Genomic DNA, 16,886 nt, shown 5'->3' with positions numbered 1-16,886 from the left:
TTATATTTAAAACACTACCTTTAGAAACACGTATTAAGCAGAGCTCATCCAGAATACTGCCTACACTGCATCATTACATTACTTCCCACTGCCCCTGCAGCTGCTTCACTGAAATGTACAGGAAGACATATACTTCACATTAAAAGGTACAGGGCATATACACTCCAAATATGCTACTCTGGGCTGATAAATGCATTTCTTAAAAGTACTTATGTGCTTACAATGTAGTTAAGGGGCAAAGAGTTCCCTTACAGCTGCAGGGTGAAGCTCCACACGAACTTGCACTAAGTAAGGCTGAAACGGCTTTATATCAGGAAATTTTAAGATTACAGCGAGCCTCCTTTTCCGTGTATTTTCCGGCCGTCTCAGTCACACGACACCACCGACCGGTTCAGATTTTTAAGGAACACGCGTGCTGCCGGGCACCCCGGCGGCACACAGACGCCTCCGCCGCCCGCGCTGAACTTCGCCTGATCTGCCTTCAGAGCCAAGGCTGCCCCGGGAGCCCCAACCGGGAGCCGAGCCCCAACCGGGAGCCGAGCCCCGGCTGCCCGCCCCCGGGGGCGGCCCGGGGGTCGGGGCGGCCGTGCTGGGGCCGCCCTCCGCCGCCCGTCCTCCTCGCTGCCGCCGAGCGCAGCCTGCGGCAGGAAGCGGGAGCCGGGCCGGGCTCGCTCCGCGCTGCTCCGCCCGGGGCTGGGCTGGGCTGGGCTGGGCTGGGGCCGCTTCTCTGATCGCCGGGACCCTGCCATGGGGACGTAGCGGGCGGCGGAGCCATGCCCGGCGCGGCGCTGCCCCGCAGCTCGCTATGCACGGTAAGGCACGGCGGGGCTCGGCTGCGGGCGGCCCCGGAGCTGAGGGACGGGTGGGGGCCGGGAGTCCGGGGGGGGGTCTCCCTGTGCCCCGGGTCCGCGGCCGGTGTCGGTGCTGCCGCTCCTCGGGGCCCCGCTCCTCCCCGCCCGCTTTGGGCTGCCGCTGCCCGGGGGCTTGCCTTGCCCCGGGGGAGCCATTTTCTCCCTCAGGGGGGAAGGCAGCGGGAGGCGCGGGGCAGCGGGGACGGGGCTGGCGCCCGGTGCCGTTTCCGGGATTTATCCTGACTCAGGGAAAACGCCGCTGGATTTACGGGAACGGCCGGCGGTTTTCCCGGAGGCCCTTAACTCCCCACGTACCGAGGGGCTGGCTCTGGCGGCAGGCAGCCCCCGGGCGGCCTGGGGTGCTGCAGTAACCTCGGGGAGGGGCGACTGGGATCCCTCAAACAGGGATCGGAGGGCTCTGCCCCCACCCCGAGCTTGGGGCTGCTCAAACAGCGAGTTTGCGTTTGCTGTTGAGATTTCTTCTAACTTCTCGGCTGTCCGGGGTCGAGGTGGCTGAGCCCTTCTTCGCAATTTCGCGGGAGAAAAGGTTGTTTTTGGAAGAAATCTGAGAGTTTCGTGACTAAGCTGGCTGATGGGGGTGGACGGCCGTGCGGTATCGGGCGTGTGATAGCGACCGGGAGCGTATCGTTTCGTGATAACGCGATGATGCGGGTTTGACTCGCAAGTGGGTTTGGCTGTCTCTGAGAAGTTGTTCCGTGTGTTTACGCTGAGAGTCTGCCTGTCCTGCAGCTTCTTGCCTTTCTTTATTTAAGCGTGATGTCACGGCTTTACGTTATGGTATAGAATTTGCAAGATCGACCTGTTTGCCCCTGAATACCCGAGCTTTCTAGTAACAAACGCTTGCACTTGACTGCTCTAGACTTATAATGCTGGGTAACTTGTTCATTTGCCATCAGACAGTTGTGTCTACCCAACTCAAAGGTACCTTCTTCCAGAAGTTTTCATTTCTGCTCGTGGAAGCTTTTGGAAACCAGTTACACAACTTGTGCTGGCGAGACAGCACAACTAAAGCTGCGGACTGGGAGCACTCCGTGCCTTAACCCTGCCTGTGGATCACTTACATCTCGGGACCTAGACAGGGCATGTGAACTGCTGAAGTAACTTGCATTTAGATTTTAAAGCAGTTAGCAAACCCGAATAAGTGTATTTCTGTCTTCATGATGGCGGTGCACATATTTTGCTGTAGTTCAGATGCTATATGTGATATTACTGACATTATTCTCAGCAAAACGCACAAAATTTCTGAATTCCTTAATCTTTATGTTGTCCTTAGTTAAATAATATGTTACAGGAAGAGCGCCCTTTAGTAGGATTTCTTTTTCAGGACATTTTTTCCCTGCCTATTTGCATGTAGTCGTTTCAAGTTCGTAATTACACCACACACACTCATTCCAGATAGTCCACATCTTTTCCATAAAACCATACTGTATTTGTTAATGTTACAATTCCCGCTCTGTTGCATGCCCTCCTGTCTTCCATTTACTTTCCATATCCTTCTACATTTGCCCTCGTGGCCTTTCTTACTTCCTTGATGCCTCCATTCTAGTTTTCCAATTCTTTTATGTTTCCTCTGATTCTTCAGAATTTCCTGTAATTTGTTCCTATGCGTTCTCTCTTTCTGCATGTCCTTAACATCATTTCCTTGTCCTCTGTGTTTTTGCCTTGTACTTCCAGCTTTTGCAGTAGAAAAAAAAATGGCAGCTGTCTTCACTGAGCCCAGTGTGTTTTCTCATTTAAAAAGTAAGTTTATATATAAGGGCGGTTTCATTTGTTAAAGGCAGTTCAGATTTATGAGGAAAAAAAAATAGCCATAAGGGTGCTCCTGACATCAATTCCTTCTGAAGGTAAAGGGAGGAATTGCAATTTTGAAGCTGGAAGCCAAGTTACATAGAAGCTGAAAACCAGGCTACCAAGTTTGTCAGCCAGAACTGTTGGGCCTGGTATTCCTGTTGGCTGTGGTGGCCAGCAGCAGGCCTTTATTGAGGGTTTCAGACCACGGCAAGTGTGGCAAGCAGTGAAAAATAAAAACACTTTCCCAGCTTCCAGGGATCTGTGGACTGTAGAAATTCCTGAGTCAAAATGGTGTCTTTGTATTTGGGAGACCTGTGTATGTTTCTCCTTCTGATGGATGTAATGGTCACTTCTGGAGCCCAGGCACATTTTTGGCACCCCAGTGCTGTGTCATGGAGCCCCACACCTCAGCTGCAAGTTGACCAAACAATTACCTTGCTGTGTTTGGTTTGAACCTGTCCCCTGCATGTTTTGGGTGATGCCAATTAGTTCTTTCTTCGGAAAAGAAAGAGAACAGCCATCCCTGTTCATCTTCTCCAGCCACCTTAGTTTATCTTCCCCATGGCATTAATGATGTGGGGGCCCTCTGGATTATCCTGTGCTTGGTTGCCTCTTCTACAGACCAGTGTTTTTAGTCATTCCTCTTACGGCAGCCATGCTATACCACTGATAACCCCTGTTACCATTCTCTTTATAATTTATGTATCAATTTAAAATAAGTTAATTATGTTTTCAGGACCGGAGACCAGTATGGTTATCTGGATTCCAAGTATAAGATCCGTATGGATTTACATGTTGATGTATCAGCGCTCTGTGTTTTGTTCTCCAATCCTTTCCTAAGTAGTCCATAGCGTCTGATTGCATTTCTGATTGCTTTGTCTAACCAGACTCATTGAATTTTTTATCTGCTTATTAATCAATTTTAATTTCTGTTCTTGATTGCTGTCTACTTCCAGCCAAATGAAGCATGCTGTTATCTGGGCCTGTGCCAATCTGAATTACGTGGTAATTTCAGTTCTCTCAAGTAACCAGTATTGTCATATGGATGCCTTTCCCTTGCTTTTTGAGTAATCATTCTTTTTGCATTAGCATTATTATTTGGGGTAAAAAAATTGTCATTTGGGCTAAATATTGTCATTTTGCTCCCTCTTATCTATTTCTTTAGTCATCACAAGGGGGCCTTGCTTTTGCGTGGGACATAGCAAGGTATTCTGTGTTACAACCTTAGCTTCGCCCCTTGGATAGCCATGAGCTTCCTTTGAATGCCTGGAAACACGGGCCCTTCTCTTGCAGGCTTGGGAACCTGACAGCAGAAAGAGGATCACAAAGCTACATTTTTCTATTGAAGCAAACAGGAGTAAGTCAGTTCTAATGAATCACACTCAGTGTGTGGCAATCACCTGAATCTTAAAGAATCCACCGAGTGAATCACTGACAAGGGGCGTGAGCGTGGCTGCAGCGCAGCTCACGCAAGGGCCAAGGGCTGGTGCCCAGCTTAGCAGCTGCTCTTTCAGAATTAAAGCCTCGGGGAGGGAGGTTTGAAGGGTGAGACCCTGCCAAGCCATCTCCCAGAGCTTGCTCAGACAGTGCTCTGATTTGGAGCTGCATGGCTGCACTCTCAAAGTCAGCCCTGAACACGGGCAGGCTAACTGCTGGGGTGGCATTTGTGTGCACACGCTCAGGACTCAGGCGTAGTGTGCACCACCGTGTCCTTTAATGAAAAGCTAAAAAGTTATGTTCTTATAGTTGTGATCACTTCCACTCTTTACTTTATCTATGCATACTCATATATTATATGCATGCATTTTATGATGTGAAGTTCGTGGTCTTTATTGACAAACACATCTTTAAGTAAGATTTCTAAGGCTTCCCTTCATAGTAGCATAAAAGCTATTATCACTCTCCTGGTTTTAGACAAGGCCTACAATGTAGTATTCCACTCTTCAATCTTCATAAAATGGAGGATTATTTTAATGTTAGCTCTTTTATCCTTTTGTTGACCTTTCCAGGTTTTAGTGAGCAATGAGAAAAGCTTCCTGTAAATGTTGCTTTAATATACATTTCTCAATGCTTAAAGGAGAAGTTCTGGTTTCCCGTGCATCTTCATATATCAAACTAAAAAATGCAGCCTTGGAGAGATTTTGGTAATGGATGAAGCAACCAAACAACACAAGGATAATCCTGCACCCTGATTTCTTTTCAGTCTCATCACTCTCTATTTGCTCCCAAACTTCCAAGATCGCAAATTTTTATGACTTGCCAAAAGGGCTAACCGATGACTGATACGTAGATTACTTGTGCATTGGTGTATAATCCTGTTGAGCTTTAAAGCAAAAGGAAGTTTCATCCTTATTAGAAAAAAGTATATAGCATATATTAAGTATTTGAGAAATTCTAATGACTTACACTGCCTTTTGTTTGCAGGTAGTTCATTAGCTTAGAAGTGGAATTTGCAAAATGGAAGTTTGCCTTGAGAGAAACAGTTGAATAAGTTTTTGGAGGAAAACACTTTATTACACATCCAATATGTTAGATGCGTACAAAAAAGGAGTAAGCCTCCCAATCTCTGGATTTCAGCAGTGTATCTGGATTTATAAAATTGTTTTATTTTGAAATTTTTAGCCTAATGCTTCTGTATTAAGGAGATACAAGCTCTGGATGTTATCAATGTGGGGCTATTTTAAGCACTAGCCTGGTGGTGAGCAATGCTGTCTGAATTGTTTGGTATACTCATACCCAAGTGTTTGCTCCAGCAAGCATTTCATTCCTGCTAGCTGATGTGCACTGGTGGCAGGGTCTCAAGGCACCAATTGTGGGGGCAGGAGTCAGGTCTCACTCGTCTGATCCCCTCCTTCCCATCCAGTTTGCTTTCTCTGAGAGGCCTTTCCCTTTTGCTGACACCTCTGGGCATCCACTGGCTTTCTGGGAGAGGGCAATCTTGTTCCCTACACAACCGTCTCCATCATGACCCTCTCCAAGACCCTCTTGAGGGTCCTCTCTTTCCCACCACACCTTTCTCTTGCATCTTACTGCATCCTTCACTTTTACCTTTGTTGTTTCCTTGTTCCTTTATTAGTCCGCATAGATGTTGGCTCTCCTGCAGATCTCTGTGCACAATCTGGTGAGGCAGAAGCAGCGGCAAGGATGGAAATTATAGTGGTGGCAGCAAGTCAAAGAGTATTTTCAGTCTGGAGGTGTTGCAGGGGCTCCTAATTGTGCCTCAGCAGCCAAAAGTTTGCACGGAAGAGCTCCAGGGCTTATGCGGTATTTTTGACTGTAGCTATCAGGCAGTAAGTGCTTGGAGATGTGAAAAGGAGTGAGGGTTGCCTCACATGTGATGAGAATTTGGGGATACGTAGCTGTCACCCAGAGGAATGGAGTTGCTTGAGGAAACAGTGCTTGTTTTCATCTGCAATATTTTGTTTATTTCTGCAGCACTTTCAGAAGAGAAGCCTAGAGTTTCTGCTGACTCTTTTTTCCTGGGCAGTCCCCACTAACTAAAAACATGAATCACCGGTGTGCATGATGTGGTTTGGTGGTTTGAATTATCATTTGGCTTTGGTAATCCAGGCTGCCCATTTTTCTGAGCAGCGCTGGTTCGTGGGTGCTCGTTCTTTCTCCTGGCAAGTGGAGTTGGAGCGGAGAGTTGTAAATTCAATGATGGAAAATCATTTTGTTTCTGTTGTACAAAACCTCTAAACTCTGCCTTGCTGACCTGCTATCTGTGGCTTAAGGCTTCAGTGCTTGATAATTTCATGTATTTTCTGAACTCTATTAAGTTTATCACGGGTATAAACTAGTGTAACAGCTGAACGGTTTGGGAGCTGCTTAAAATGGTGGTTTTTTTCCTGTGTGAATGTTTTTTCTGAAAGGCCAAGTCATTGGTTGTGAGTCATCTGTGGTCTATGACTCCATTCCTCAGATTTCAATCAGTAATAATGAATGTGCTGATTCTGGTTTGATTACACTTGTAGACACACTTTCACTTAATCTAATTAAAAAAAAAATCAGGAAAGGTGTTTTCAATTTCTTTTTCTTTCTGAAGATTTTTCTGACCAATCTTGTATGTGTTTTTGGCTTGATCTTTGATGCTTCCCTCCCTTGTTTATATTACTGGCTTGTTTGACTTTGGGGCCAGCTGCATATATTCCCTTGTTAGAGGATCTATCATTGGCTAGAGAATCTTTTTTTTTTTTTTTTTTTACTGTTATTGTCAGACCATCTGTGTAAATGATCTTTTACCCATTTTCCTGCAGGCAATCAATCTTGTAAGACTGTCAGCTGCCGAAACAAGTTTTTTTCTTTTTTTTTCTTAGTGTTGGAGTGCTTGCATTTATCCTGTGGTCAGCTAATTAAATCTGAAACGATAGCTATTTAAGTATGTGATTCTTTTTTTTTTCTTTCTCCAGTTCACCATTTTAGCATCTGGTATATTGAAGATATCTGTTGCATGACAAAGTGCTCTGAAATTCTTGGAAGAAATGGGGTTATTGCCTTGTCAGAGTTGCAAAGACCTGTCCTTAAAGTTTTAAATGGCCTTCATGTATGTTACTTTCTCCTGCAAGGCTTCAGTTTTGAGAGAGAAACAGGACAGCATGGAGCTGTCATAGCCATCTCATTTTGCGTATCCTTTCTGAAGACTGCAACCACAAAACTGGTATCAGCGTTGTGGTTTACCCTCTTTGGTTTGCTTTTCTTTTGCTATAGTTCTCCTAGCCAAAGAAGCAAAAAGAAAACAGAGCTCTGTCGCTGTGCCCGTACAGCCAGGTATCTTACTGCTTTCAAAAATGCACATTGGGAAAACGTTGCAGGGAAGTTAGTGCAATAAAACTCAGTGTGAGATTGTATGGGCAGGAGAAGTGGTATTTATTGCCAAAAAAAAAAAAAAAAGAGTTGATTTTTATGCATTCACGCTGCCTGATGCATAGACTACATAAGCACACACTCTCCCCGACATACTCAGAAGCACCAACACGTGCGTGTCCAGGTGATGTGGCCAGGGTCACTTGTGTGTGATGCAGAGGATGAGGGACGCTGGCTGTCAAGTCTTCACCACGCCACTGGGGTTCTTCATGGCAATGCAAACTAGTTTTTGGACAAGTGCTTCATAGCCTTCAGGAGCCGTCAGCTGATATGGGATGGGTCTTCGCTGTAGGATCATGCTGAATTCAAGCTCTGTAAATCTTGGGCCAGATTTCTTTTTTTTTTCCTTTTTTTTCCCCCCTTTTTTTGTTGTTTGTTTTTAACTTGTCTGAATGCATGTTTGAAATACATGTCTAGGGTCTGTTTTTCAGCTGGGCCAACAGGCAATGGACTTGTTCATGTGCTGTGCTGCAATCTTGTTAAATCCTCCCGTGCATGGTCTTTTGTCGATGAGTCATCTATGCTGTGGTGTTACCAGAGCGTAGACCTTTTGGCCATGACATTAACAGCACATTTCTCAATCTTACTGCTGGGAATGGTGTCCAGGGAATGGTGTCGTTCATTACCAATACAGGCTGTTCTTTTAACTCTTTGCTTTGCTGTTGTTCCCATTGTGTACACACACAGTCATAATGCAGTCACACTAATCTCAATATTTCTGTTAAAATTCTTGACGACAGTCGTCTTCAAAATTAAAAATGGTAAGAAAATCTTAAAGGAGTAAAATACCCAAAAAGTTTACAGCTTTGTGGCAGACTGTTTGGGCTGAATGCTAACAGTGTCAGTTTAAAAGGAAAAGTGTGTTTGTTGGGGAGAAGTTGAAAACCTAACTTTCCCACTTCTCTAGGGCAGGCTTGCTCAAAAAAAGTTTTGGAAGCCTGTCTGTACTTCATATTGCTGTGAGATCATCCTGTGCCTTTTTACTCCAAACTTGCCATCTGGTTTGTTTATTCAGTAGAACTGCAAGTACTGGATGCATTCTTCTCTCTGGAACAGTTCCTGGATGGACTGACTTACTGTGTTCCTTAATGAGACATTCCTTTGCTCTTGAGTAACTTTCTTGCAAGCTGCAGCATTTTCAAGGCATTCCATCTTTAGATTGAACATCACAAATAGTATTTGCTCTATATACAAACAGCTTATCATTGTCTGGCATATTGGCTACTGGGTGGCATGTTAACAACACTGGTGACAGGCATGGCGTTGTTTTTTTTTTTTTGTTGTTTTTCCCTAAATAATCTCCCTCTCTTGCACTTTTGTCAGTTGGAGGTCCTGATATCTGAATTGGTCAAGTCAGTTGAAAGCACTTTTACAGTAATCCTGAATCATAAATGCTAAAGTCAGCTGTGCAGCCTGTCAGGGAATATGAGGCTTCCTAACCCTGTTTTTTTTCTTTCTCTCTCTTCCTCATCCTCTCCCTCTGTATTTACAGGTAATCTTAACGTTTGTCTGTATGTTGATGGAGGAATCTGTAGAAATTGCTCCAGTGCCATATACGGTGCAAGCCCGCCGGGTCGCTTTGGATAGAAGAGATCCCTTTCACCCCTTGAGGAGGGAAAAGAGGCAGGTGCACTGTCAACTTGGACAATACCTACATCCCAGAGAGACTCACTGCTGCATGAGGTGCCATGCAGGTACATTACTGTAGAATAAGTACATTAATAGTGACCTTTGCCTCAGAGGCATTCCGCTGTCCTGCTCTCTCAAACTCTCTGTCCTACAGCTACATCCGAACTCCCTTTCCTTGGTAGAAATTCTTACTGTCTCTTTTCTTCCTCCGTCAGACTCTGTGCTGGTGAGAGGAAAAGTCCTACCCTGTCAGCCCCAGGATTTCTCTGAGGACCCAGTGACTCCCAGCCTCCCTAAGACAGCACATTTGTCTTCCTGTCAGATCTCTGCTAAGTGATTTTTGTTGCAGGTACCTACAAGGCAAAAGACTGTGAACGGCCTGACCAGGCACCTGTCTGTCTTCCATGTGCTAATGGCACATTCACAGCTGTCGACAACACCATGTCTAAATGCTTCCAGTGTACACAGTGTCGTACAGGTGAGTTGCAGCATTTTTTTTTTGTGTGTGTGGGTAGGTTAGGGGCTAATAATACCTGTCATTGTAATGGTGGTCTCAGCTGAAGGTGAGGTTGGAATAGTCACTTTTTTTTTCTTTCATCAGACCTCCAGCAGATAGTAGAGACCCCATGCACCCCAAAGGAAGATACTGTATGTGGCTGTCGGAAGAATCAATATCAGATTGGCCAGGCTGATCTCTTCTACTGTAGGAACTGCAGCTCGTGCCCCAATGGGATTATTGCGAACTGTGAGTATGGCACGGGTATGGCTCAAGTACAGATACACCTACAGGTAGCTGCCACTAGGATAGACATCTGCAGCCCTCTCCTTGCTTTCTGACACTGCACTGCCTTTCCCTGAAGTGAATTTAGTTTTGGAACAACTCTTTGTTTTGCCTACCTGCTTTCCCCAGGAAGACTGCTTTTTTACCTGTTTTGGCATCAATCTCTGTTTTCTGTCACAGATTCTACCTTCTTTTTGTCCTTGAATGTTTTCTTGTCTTGGCTGTCATGAGATGTTTGCTACTTAATTTCAGTAGCTCTGCCTGCCTTGCATGTATTGAAGCAAGGTCTTAATGTTCTGGTGGAGATTTCCCCTTTGCCTTCCTTATTTTGCGTTTCTTTGACTGTTTCTCCTGATGCTTATTGCATTTTCCTTACCAACCGCTCTAGGCACTGTGCGTATAAAGGCTGAAAATGCCAGTGTACAGTGCAGTGTTTTAAAGTAATGCTGAAGTGTACCCAGTGGCATTTTATCACCAACGCTGTGATGTGGGTCTGGTGCAGATGTCTGGGAGAGCTTCCCATGCTAGGTGTCGCAAGTTGTCTCAACTGCAGTCAGGATCAGAAACCTTAACCCAGCCCCAGGATGCTTGCCACCCTTCAATTTGTGCTGAAGTCCAGTTCTGCTCATGTCTCTTGAATGCTCCTTAGGTTGTTGTCCTGAAGCTATCCCCTCTTCCTTGCAAATTCAGTATTTCCTGTCTCCTTCAACATCTCTTACCCTGCCTAGCGTGAGTTTTATTGTCTCCCTGGTGAACGCATTCCCTCTGGCATTCAGTGATATTTGTCAGTTTCCCATGCTTACACCTATCCTCAAGGGTCATCGTCTTGCACTGCCCTTGAACAATTTCCTTCCCTTCTGTCTGATGTAGAACTATTTCAGTTCTGTCACTCGCTTGCCACAAAATGTATACTGCTTATTCTAGTGTCTTTTCCCTCCCTTCATGTAACTTTGTCCTTCCTTCACTACTCTTGCCTCCTTCTTCCCACATCTTTTTTTTAGTGTCCATGCTGTGACTTGCTTAAAAGCAGTAGCTTGCTCATTTCTTACACTTAGAGCACAGCAGATCTTAAGAGTGGATATGTCTGTCCCATGGCTTGAAGTGATTTCTCCCTGCCCCAAACGGACTTCCTCACCAGTCCCAGCTGCTTGGGGACGACATCTTCCTCATTTTTGCCTAACTAATGTGATTTCCCCTTCCTGTCATGCTTGAACTAGAGTGACTTTTCCCCCTTTTGTACTGGAACTATCCTTATCCATCAGGCCAGTCTCAGCTGCACTGTGATTTTATTCCCTTTCTCAACCTCTACAGAGGTCTCTGACCTACCGGGACAGTGATACGCTCACCTTTGTTTTTATTTATTTATTTTTGTCCTCCCCCAACCCCATCCTCAAAAATAGACTGAATCTTCTTTCTCTTCTCCAATAGCAATTCTCCAGGCTCTAAGAAGAATGATCTCCCACCCATCTCAGAATTATTTTTTTCCCTTTTTGTTTTCTTCTCTGTCCACATTACGGCAACAGTTTCTTCTTTTCTCTGCAGGTTCAAAGAACAGAAACGCGATTTGCAGGTGTAAGCCTATGTTCTTCCTGTCACTTGATAACATTTGCAAGCCTTGCAATAGGTGAGCTTTTTTTCTCCTCTATATGAGCCTCCACTGAGTAGGAGAGAGAGCAGATGCAACTCCCACTGTGGGGAGGGAATTTTTCTAAAGGTTTTGTCCATCTCGATTTTACAAGATTCTGGCTTTCTGGGGCAATTGGTGGTGTCCTCCACTCTGGCCCTCTCCATGGTAGGCATCATGGTGAACCACTGAGGACCTGTAGTGACTAGGCACGCTGAATTGCTCTGCTTTGCAGGCTCATCTTGATTTGTCTGTTATTTAGGGTTGGTGCAAATGGCTGGTGTCTCATTTCACACATGCTCATATCTCTGATTTGCTCTTTCAGCTGCTCTGGAGAAGAATGCTTGCAATGTCACAGCCCAGTGACTACCTCACCAAATTCATCTGGGCTGAGTGAGTACTGGGGGAACTGGGAGACGGTGGAATCTTTCCAGTGTGGGTTTTTGTTCTGTTGACACCTTCTGTCAACCCGTTACTTTCTCTCCTCTTTCAAATCGTTATTCTTTTTCTCATTGGCATTTGCATGTGCTCACTTACTATTCTTTCTCCAGTGTTTAACTCCTCCTTTCTTGGTCTCTCATTCATTTGCCCTCTTCTTTTTGTCCAGATGGGAGCCTTGTCCTTGGCATCATTGTTGCAATATTTGGAGTTATCTCTGTCCTCTACATTGTAAATAAAATAGTGAAGCTGGTTCAGGAAAATGGGATAGCCTCTTCTTTCTACTCCTGTGGTGAGTACAGCAGCATCTGCTGTGATATTAATTGTGGTGGACATCACTCTGCTATGTGAATGTATGTGTACACACACGTGTGAGGGAAACAGTGGGATCCCATTGCTCTGCCTTGCTGCAAGGCCAGAGGAATGTGAAAACTCAACAGGCAAGCTTGTTGATGCGGTTCTTACAACTCTGCTTCTGTGCTGTGACTGGAAGTGCATGTGAGCTCATTGCTGGGAGATGGGCATTTTGCTATAAAACCTTTTGAGGTCAGGATCGTGAGTAACTGCTTTCCTGTTTTCTCTGGGAAGAGAGGAAGTGAAAATTATTTCTGCTTTCTTTCTTTTTTTTTCAAGTTTCTTCACTGCAGACAAGCAAGGAGCCAGTATCTGAGGTGAGCAAGATGATGTTTGTAAGAGCTTCCCTTCCTTTTTCAACCGTGTTAACCTGGGATCCAGAGTAATGTTGTTCCCCATGGGCTGTTTTCAGGCCTTGTATTTTCAAATAAGCTGAGTAACAGGGTTATTTAATTCAAAAGTTTTTCATTCTAGAGGGTGGATCCATTAACATTTTACTTCCTCTCTGCTAGGGGATGCTTTTCAAACTTCTGGCTCTGTGTTCGTTTTTTTCCGGAGGCATTGTTTTTTGCGACAGCTGACCCTTAATCCCTTTTTCTCTCTATATGCCCTAAGTTGAGAGAATTGAAGTAATTTTAGTTTGCTTTAGATCTTGAACCCAGAAGCCCCTGAGTACTGCTTTACAATGTTTCCTCAGGTCCACTGTTGTTCCCCAATTAAGAGGGCCCAAGCAATAGTCCAGGTAGGGTTTCCACAGCCTTACAAAGAAGGTTGATGGGAAAAGTGCCCTGTGGAACTTGTAGAATGGTGATGATTTGGGGTCCCGGGCTTACCTGATTTTTGCAAAAAAATATTTCTTCCAGACTACCATTTTTGTGATGCAAAAAAAAAAAACCAAACAACCCCCCCCCCCCAACAAAAAACAACAACCAACAAAACAAAAAATCTCCTTGGGAAATAAATGGTTAGTACCTTCTGCTCAAACGAGACATATTGGAAGAATTAAAACCTCATCACCTGCTCCCTACCTATCTTTGCTACATTTTTGTATATAAAGCTAGTGATTCCTTGCAGGAGATGGGTGTTGTGGGTGATTCTGGACTGACACAATGTCTCTTTCAGGTTGAGGTTAAAAGGAGTGCAATTTCTATCCTTCCTGAGGCCCAGAAGGAAACAGAATTGTTAGTGAATGCAATGCCACCATCTGCACCTCTGCCACAAAGTTCACATGAGCTACCAGACTGTGTCAGACCTGCCAGGAAGACGCAGCTACCAGACAGTAAGTGAAACTCCCCCATCCCTCCCTAGGCAAACCGGGACTTGATTATGCAGATGTGGCTGGGAGGATGTATGAAACCTTACCAGGTGTGCATGACCTGCATGCATACTTCATGCATGGCACAATACAAATAAACACACCCAGAACCTGCGAGTCTGTGTATGTTAAACGTCAACGCAAGACTTTCCTGTTGCCTTTTTCTGCTACCAGCAAAATGGATTCTCATAGGTGCTGTCATGGTGTCAGTCTTAATGCCTCTGGAATGGTGACACAGACTTTTTTTTTTTTTTGGAGGGTGGGGGGATAGGATTGTGTGGCAGCAAAGCCCTGAATATATATATGCTTAACTCTGCCCATAACCTTATACAACTGCATATGGAAGTATCACATTGTTTTTTGAGGGATAAGAGTGAGTCTGGACATCACGTGAGTCTGTGTGACTACCCTGTAGAAGACCTGAACAGGAGGGGGCAATGCACAGTTCCAAGGCACCATCTAGCCTTTCAATGACTGATGTTCCCCTTGAGGCTGAAAAATCCTGGTTCTCATACTGAATTTCTTCTCTTCTCCCAGATCCTGCTATTCTCTACACCGTGGTGGATCACGTACCGCCATCTCGGTGGAAAGAGTTTGTGAGGCGTCTGGGTCTGAGTGACTATGATCTAGAACGAATTGAGTTGGAGCATCGGCGTTTACGAGATGCCCAATATGAAATGCTCAGACTGTGGAAACTTCAGATGGGCTATGCTGCAACTGTGGAGCGTATCAGCTGTGTTCTCAACCAGATGGAGCTGAGTGGCTGCAGTGAAGCTATTCAGGAGGCTTTGCTAAACCAGAACTCTCCTCAAACTTGCAGCCTCCACAGCCATCTTTGATCTATTTCTGCTTTAGTTACCCTTGCTGTGACTGTTGAGAGAGGATCACATCTCCCTTCCTTTCCTGTCTCCCCTTTCCTTTGCCTCCCTATCTTTCTAACCCTCCGTAAATGGGTTTGTTGGAGACAGCAGCAGATTATGCTGGAGGAAAGCCAAGGTTTCTTTACAACCACCGAGTTAGTTCAACGCGTTTTCAACCAAGAGAGACCTCTGCAAGAACTCCTTTCCCAAAGAGGGAAAGCACCTCAAAAAGGAAGTGGCGTGCGGACTCTGACCAAGGTGAAAACAGGAGCTCAGAGTGACTTGATAGCTCAGCTACTCTACAGACAAGTTGGTGCTGAAACAGGAGCGTCACCCAGCATACAGCAGGCTAACTTGGAGGGTGACTTGGTTGAGCTGGCTGTTCAAATGCTAAAATACTTGCTCTCTTCTTGCAGATCTTTTTTTCTGCAATATCAGACAGTTAAACTGGCTCACATTGCAGCCATTTGATTGTGAAATCTGACTCAAGGGAAGTTGTGGGAGGACGTGCCTATTTCTGGGAGCAGGAGTGGACTTGCACCCTTTTGGTATCAGCTGGTTAACAAAGTGCTGTACCTTCAGCCCTCTCACTGTGGCAGAAGTTGCAGAGATTCAGAAGCAGTGGCTCAGTGTGAAACCGGATGACATTATCCTTTCCACACCTCCCATTGCCCTCTGGTGCAAGAGGAATACAGATTCTGAGCCTGGGGGTCAGATAAAATGGTTGGTGCTTTTTCTAATGTTTCTTCTGCATGTAGAAAACATATAAGACAGCATTAACAAAACACCTGCCTGTGTGTTTGTTCTAGTGCAGAGTGGAAAAGAATGCATGTGTCCGTATGGGTGAGGAGGTACCTATGTACCTGGTAGTGTGAGTGCCTCTGCAAATCTGTGCTTCCACACAGGTCAGTAGGCTTGTGTCTGCTTGCTTTTTTCTCTCTGAATGATTTGCTGAATCTGACATAACTGCAAATGGGACTGTGTATGTGTACATATATATATATATATATAGATATAGATATTTTAGCAGCTGTTCAATAAATTCACACTACTTCCTGGATTCCATTCTGTGAGCACTGCTTGGGTACCATCTTGAGGCTCTTGATACTGCTTTCTCATGGGTATTATTACCCTGGGTGAAGTTGAAGTAGCAAAAAGCAATTGGCCTGCATCAGGTGCAGGTTGTCCACATATTTGTGAATGTGGATTTTTTTTAATCTCTTGTCCTTTGACTAGACAGAAGCTTTCTATTGTAAATACACTAAGTGTTCCAAATTAAAATTTGTATTTTTATTTCTGCCTCCGTTCTGCTTTTGTCCATGTGAACTTCACTTCTTTGGCTTGTGGGTGGGAGCAGAGAGTGGGAAATGACTTCTAGAAGTGTAGGAGTGGGTTGCACCTGAGTTGGGATGTTGCTCTGCTGAAAAAGTTTGTTTTAAAAAGTTACAGTCTTTTGAATATAGAGCTTAGCTGCCTTCAAGTCACAGGAAGCCCTGAGGGCAGGAAGTGGGACTGAAAGCAAATCCAGTTGCAGGTCTTTTAAAACATTCGAGTCAAATGGGATGCCAGCATATTTAAAGTGAATTTTAAAACAATAGGAAGGAGTCATGTTGATAAGTATTTGGATTTTTAAAGAGGAAAGTATCTATAAATGAAATAATAATTGATTATACTTTAATATTACTCCTGCAGAGGCATGTTTTTATCCGATGAACATTAAGACAGTAAGTTCCTCCTGTATCAGTGAGAGAACTTGAAACTTGGAAGTGAAATGTGTCCGAACTGACAACAGGCACTGATAAAGCCAGGAACTGGAGTTGGTTTTAATTCCCAGTTTCAGGCTTTGTTTTGCTATTTTTTTTTTTAATCAAATGAGATGGGACAAAGCTCATTATAATCCACTTTTATCTTTCTTTCACAATTTGTGCTCGACAAACATAGCAGTATAATAATAACTAGAAGTACAGGTTCTTGATATTATAGAAGTGAAACTGGGAAACTCAGAAAGCTTTTTCCTGGAGTGCTATCTAAGGCTTTTTCTCCCCACATCAAACTGCATTTAAAACCCAGGTACTTCGGAGATCAGTGTGCCAGGTAGGCCAACGTCGTTATGCTTTCCATGCCCCAAATTTAGTACATAAACAGTAATTCACGATGGTGAGAAGCTTCAGAAGACTTTCAAGGTGTTCTCAGTGTAACGGAAATCATTTTGTCACATCATGGGTGCAGCTGCAAAAAGAGAAGCCTGGAGGGCAGCCTTCAGGAAAAAGGGAATTCGACCTGTTTAGGTGTATGCTATTTTATTTTATTTCATTTGTCACTATTTTATTTTTCACTGAACATCTCAATCCACCCCCGG

General features: G+C 44.6%; 1 protein-coding gene across 2 annotated transcripts; it reads left to right on the top strand.

The window, feature by feature from the left end:
- The first annotated feature begins 430 nt into the window (after positions 1-430).
- On the top strand, positions 431-15,820 carry TNFRSF1A (TNF receptor superfamily member 1A). 2 transcript variants are annotated; one of them, XM_048047600.2, is made up of 10 exons: positions 431-812; positions 9,019-9,220; positions 9,505-9,633; positions 9,757-9,900; positions 11,479-11,560; positions 11,886-11,953; positions 12,168-12,290; positions 12,632-12,669; positions 13,475-13,631; positions 14,205-15,820. In XM_048047600.2, the coding sequence occupies exons 1-10, from the start codon at positions 774-776 to the stop codon at positions 14,504-14,506; spliced, it is 1,284 nt and encodes a 427-aa protein (XP_047903557.1). In that variant the 5' UTR covers positions 431-773; the 3' UTR covers positions 14,507-15,820. The 2 variants fall into 2 exon arrangements, with proteins under 2 accessions (XP_047903557.1, XP_013051895.1); XM_013196441.3 differs by lacking the exon at positions 431-812 and adding an exon at positions 1,148-1,398.
- The last annotated feature ends 1,066 nt before the right edge of the window (positions 15,821-16,886 follow it).

This window comes from Anser cygnoides, chromosome 1, assembly GCF_040182565.1.
Source record: "Anser cygnoides isolate HZ-2024a breed goose chromosome 1, Taihu_goose_T2T_genome, whole genome shotgun sequence".
In the NCBI taxonomy this organism is placed as follows: Eukaryota; Metazoa; Chordata; class Aves; order Anseriformes; family Anatidae; genus Anser; species Anser cygnoides.
The sequence above is the reverse complement of the archived record's forward strand: the minus strand, read 5'-3'. Positions and strand labels throughout refer to the sequence as shown.

What these genes read in the sequence shown, in the direction of transcription:
- TNFRSF1A (XM_048047600.2), top strand. Translation starts at nt 774, where the DNA reads ATGCCCGGCGCGGCGCTGCCCCGCAGCTCGCTATGCACG. An exon ending in GCAAGGAGCCAGTATCTGAG is followed by an intron (nt 12,670 to 13,474) that starts GTGAGCAAGATG and finishes TGTCTCTTTCAG; the next exon opens with GTTGAGGTTAAAAGGAGTGC. An exon ending in GAAGACGCAGCTACCAGACA is followed by an intron (nt 13,632 to 14,204) that starts GTAAGTGAAACT and finishes CTCTTCTCCCAG; the next exon opens with ATCCTGCTATTCTCTACACC.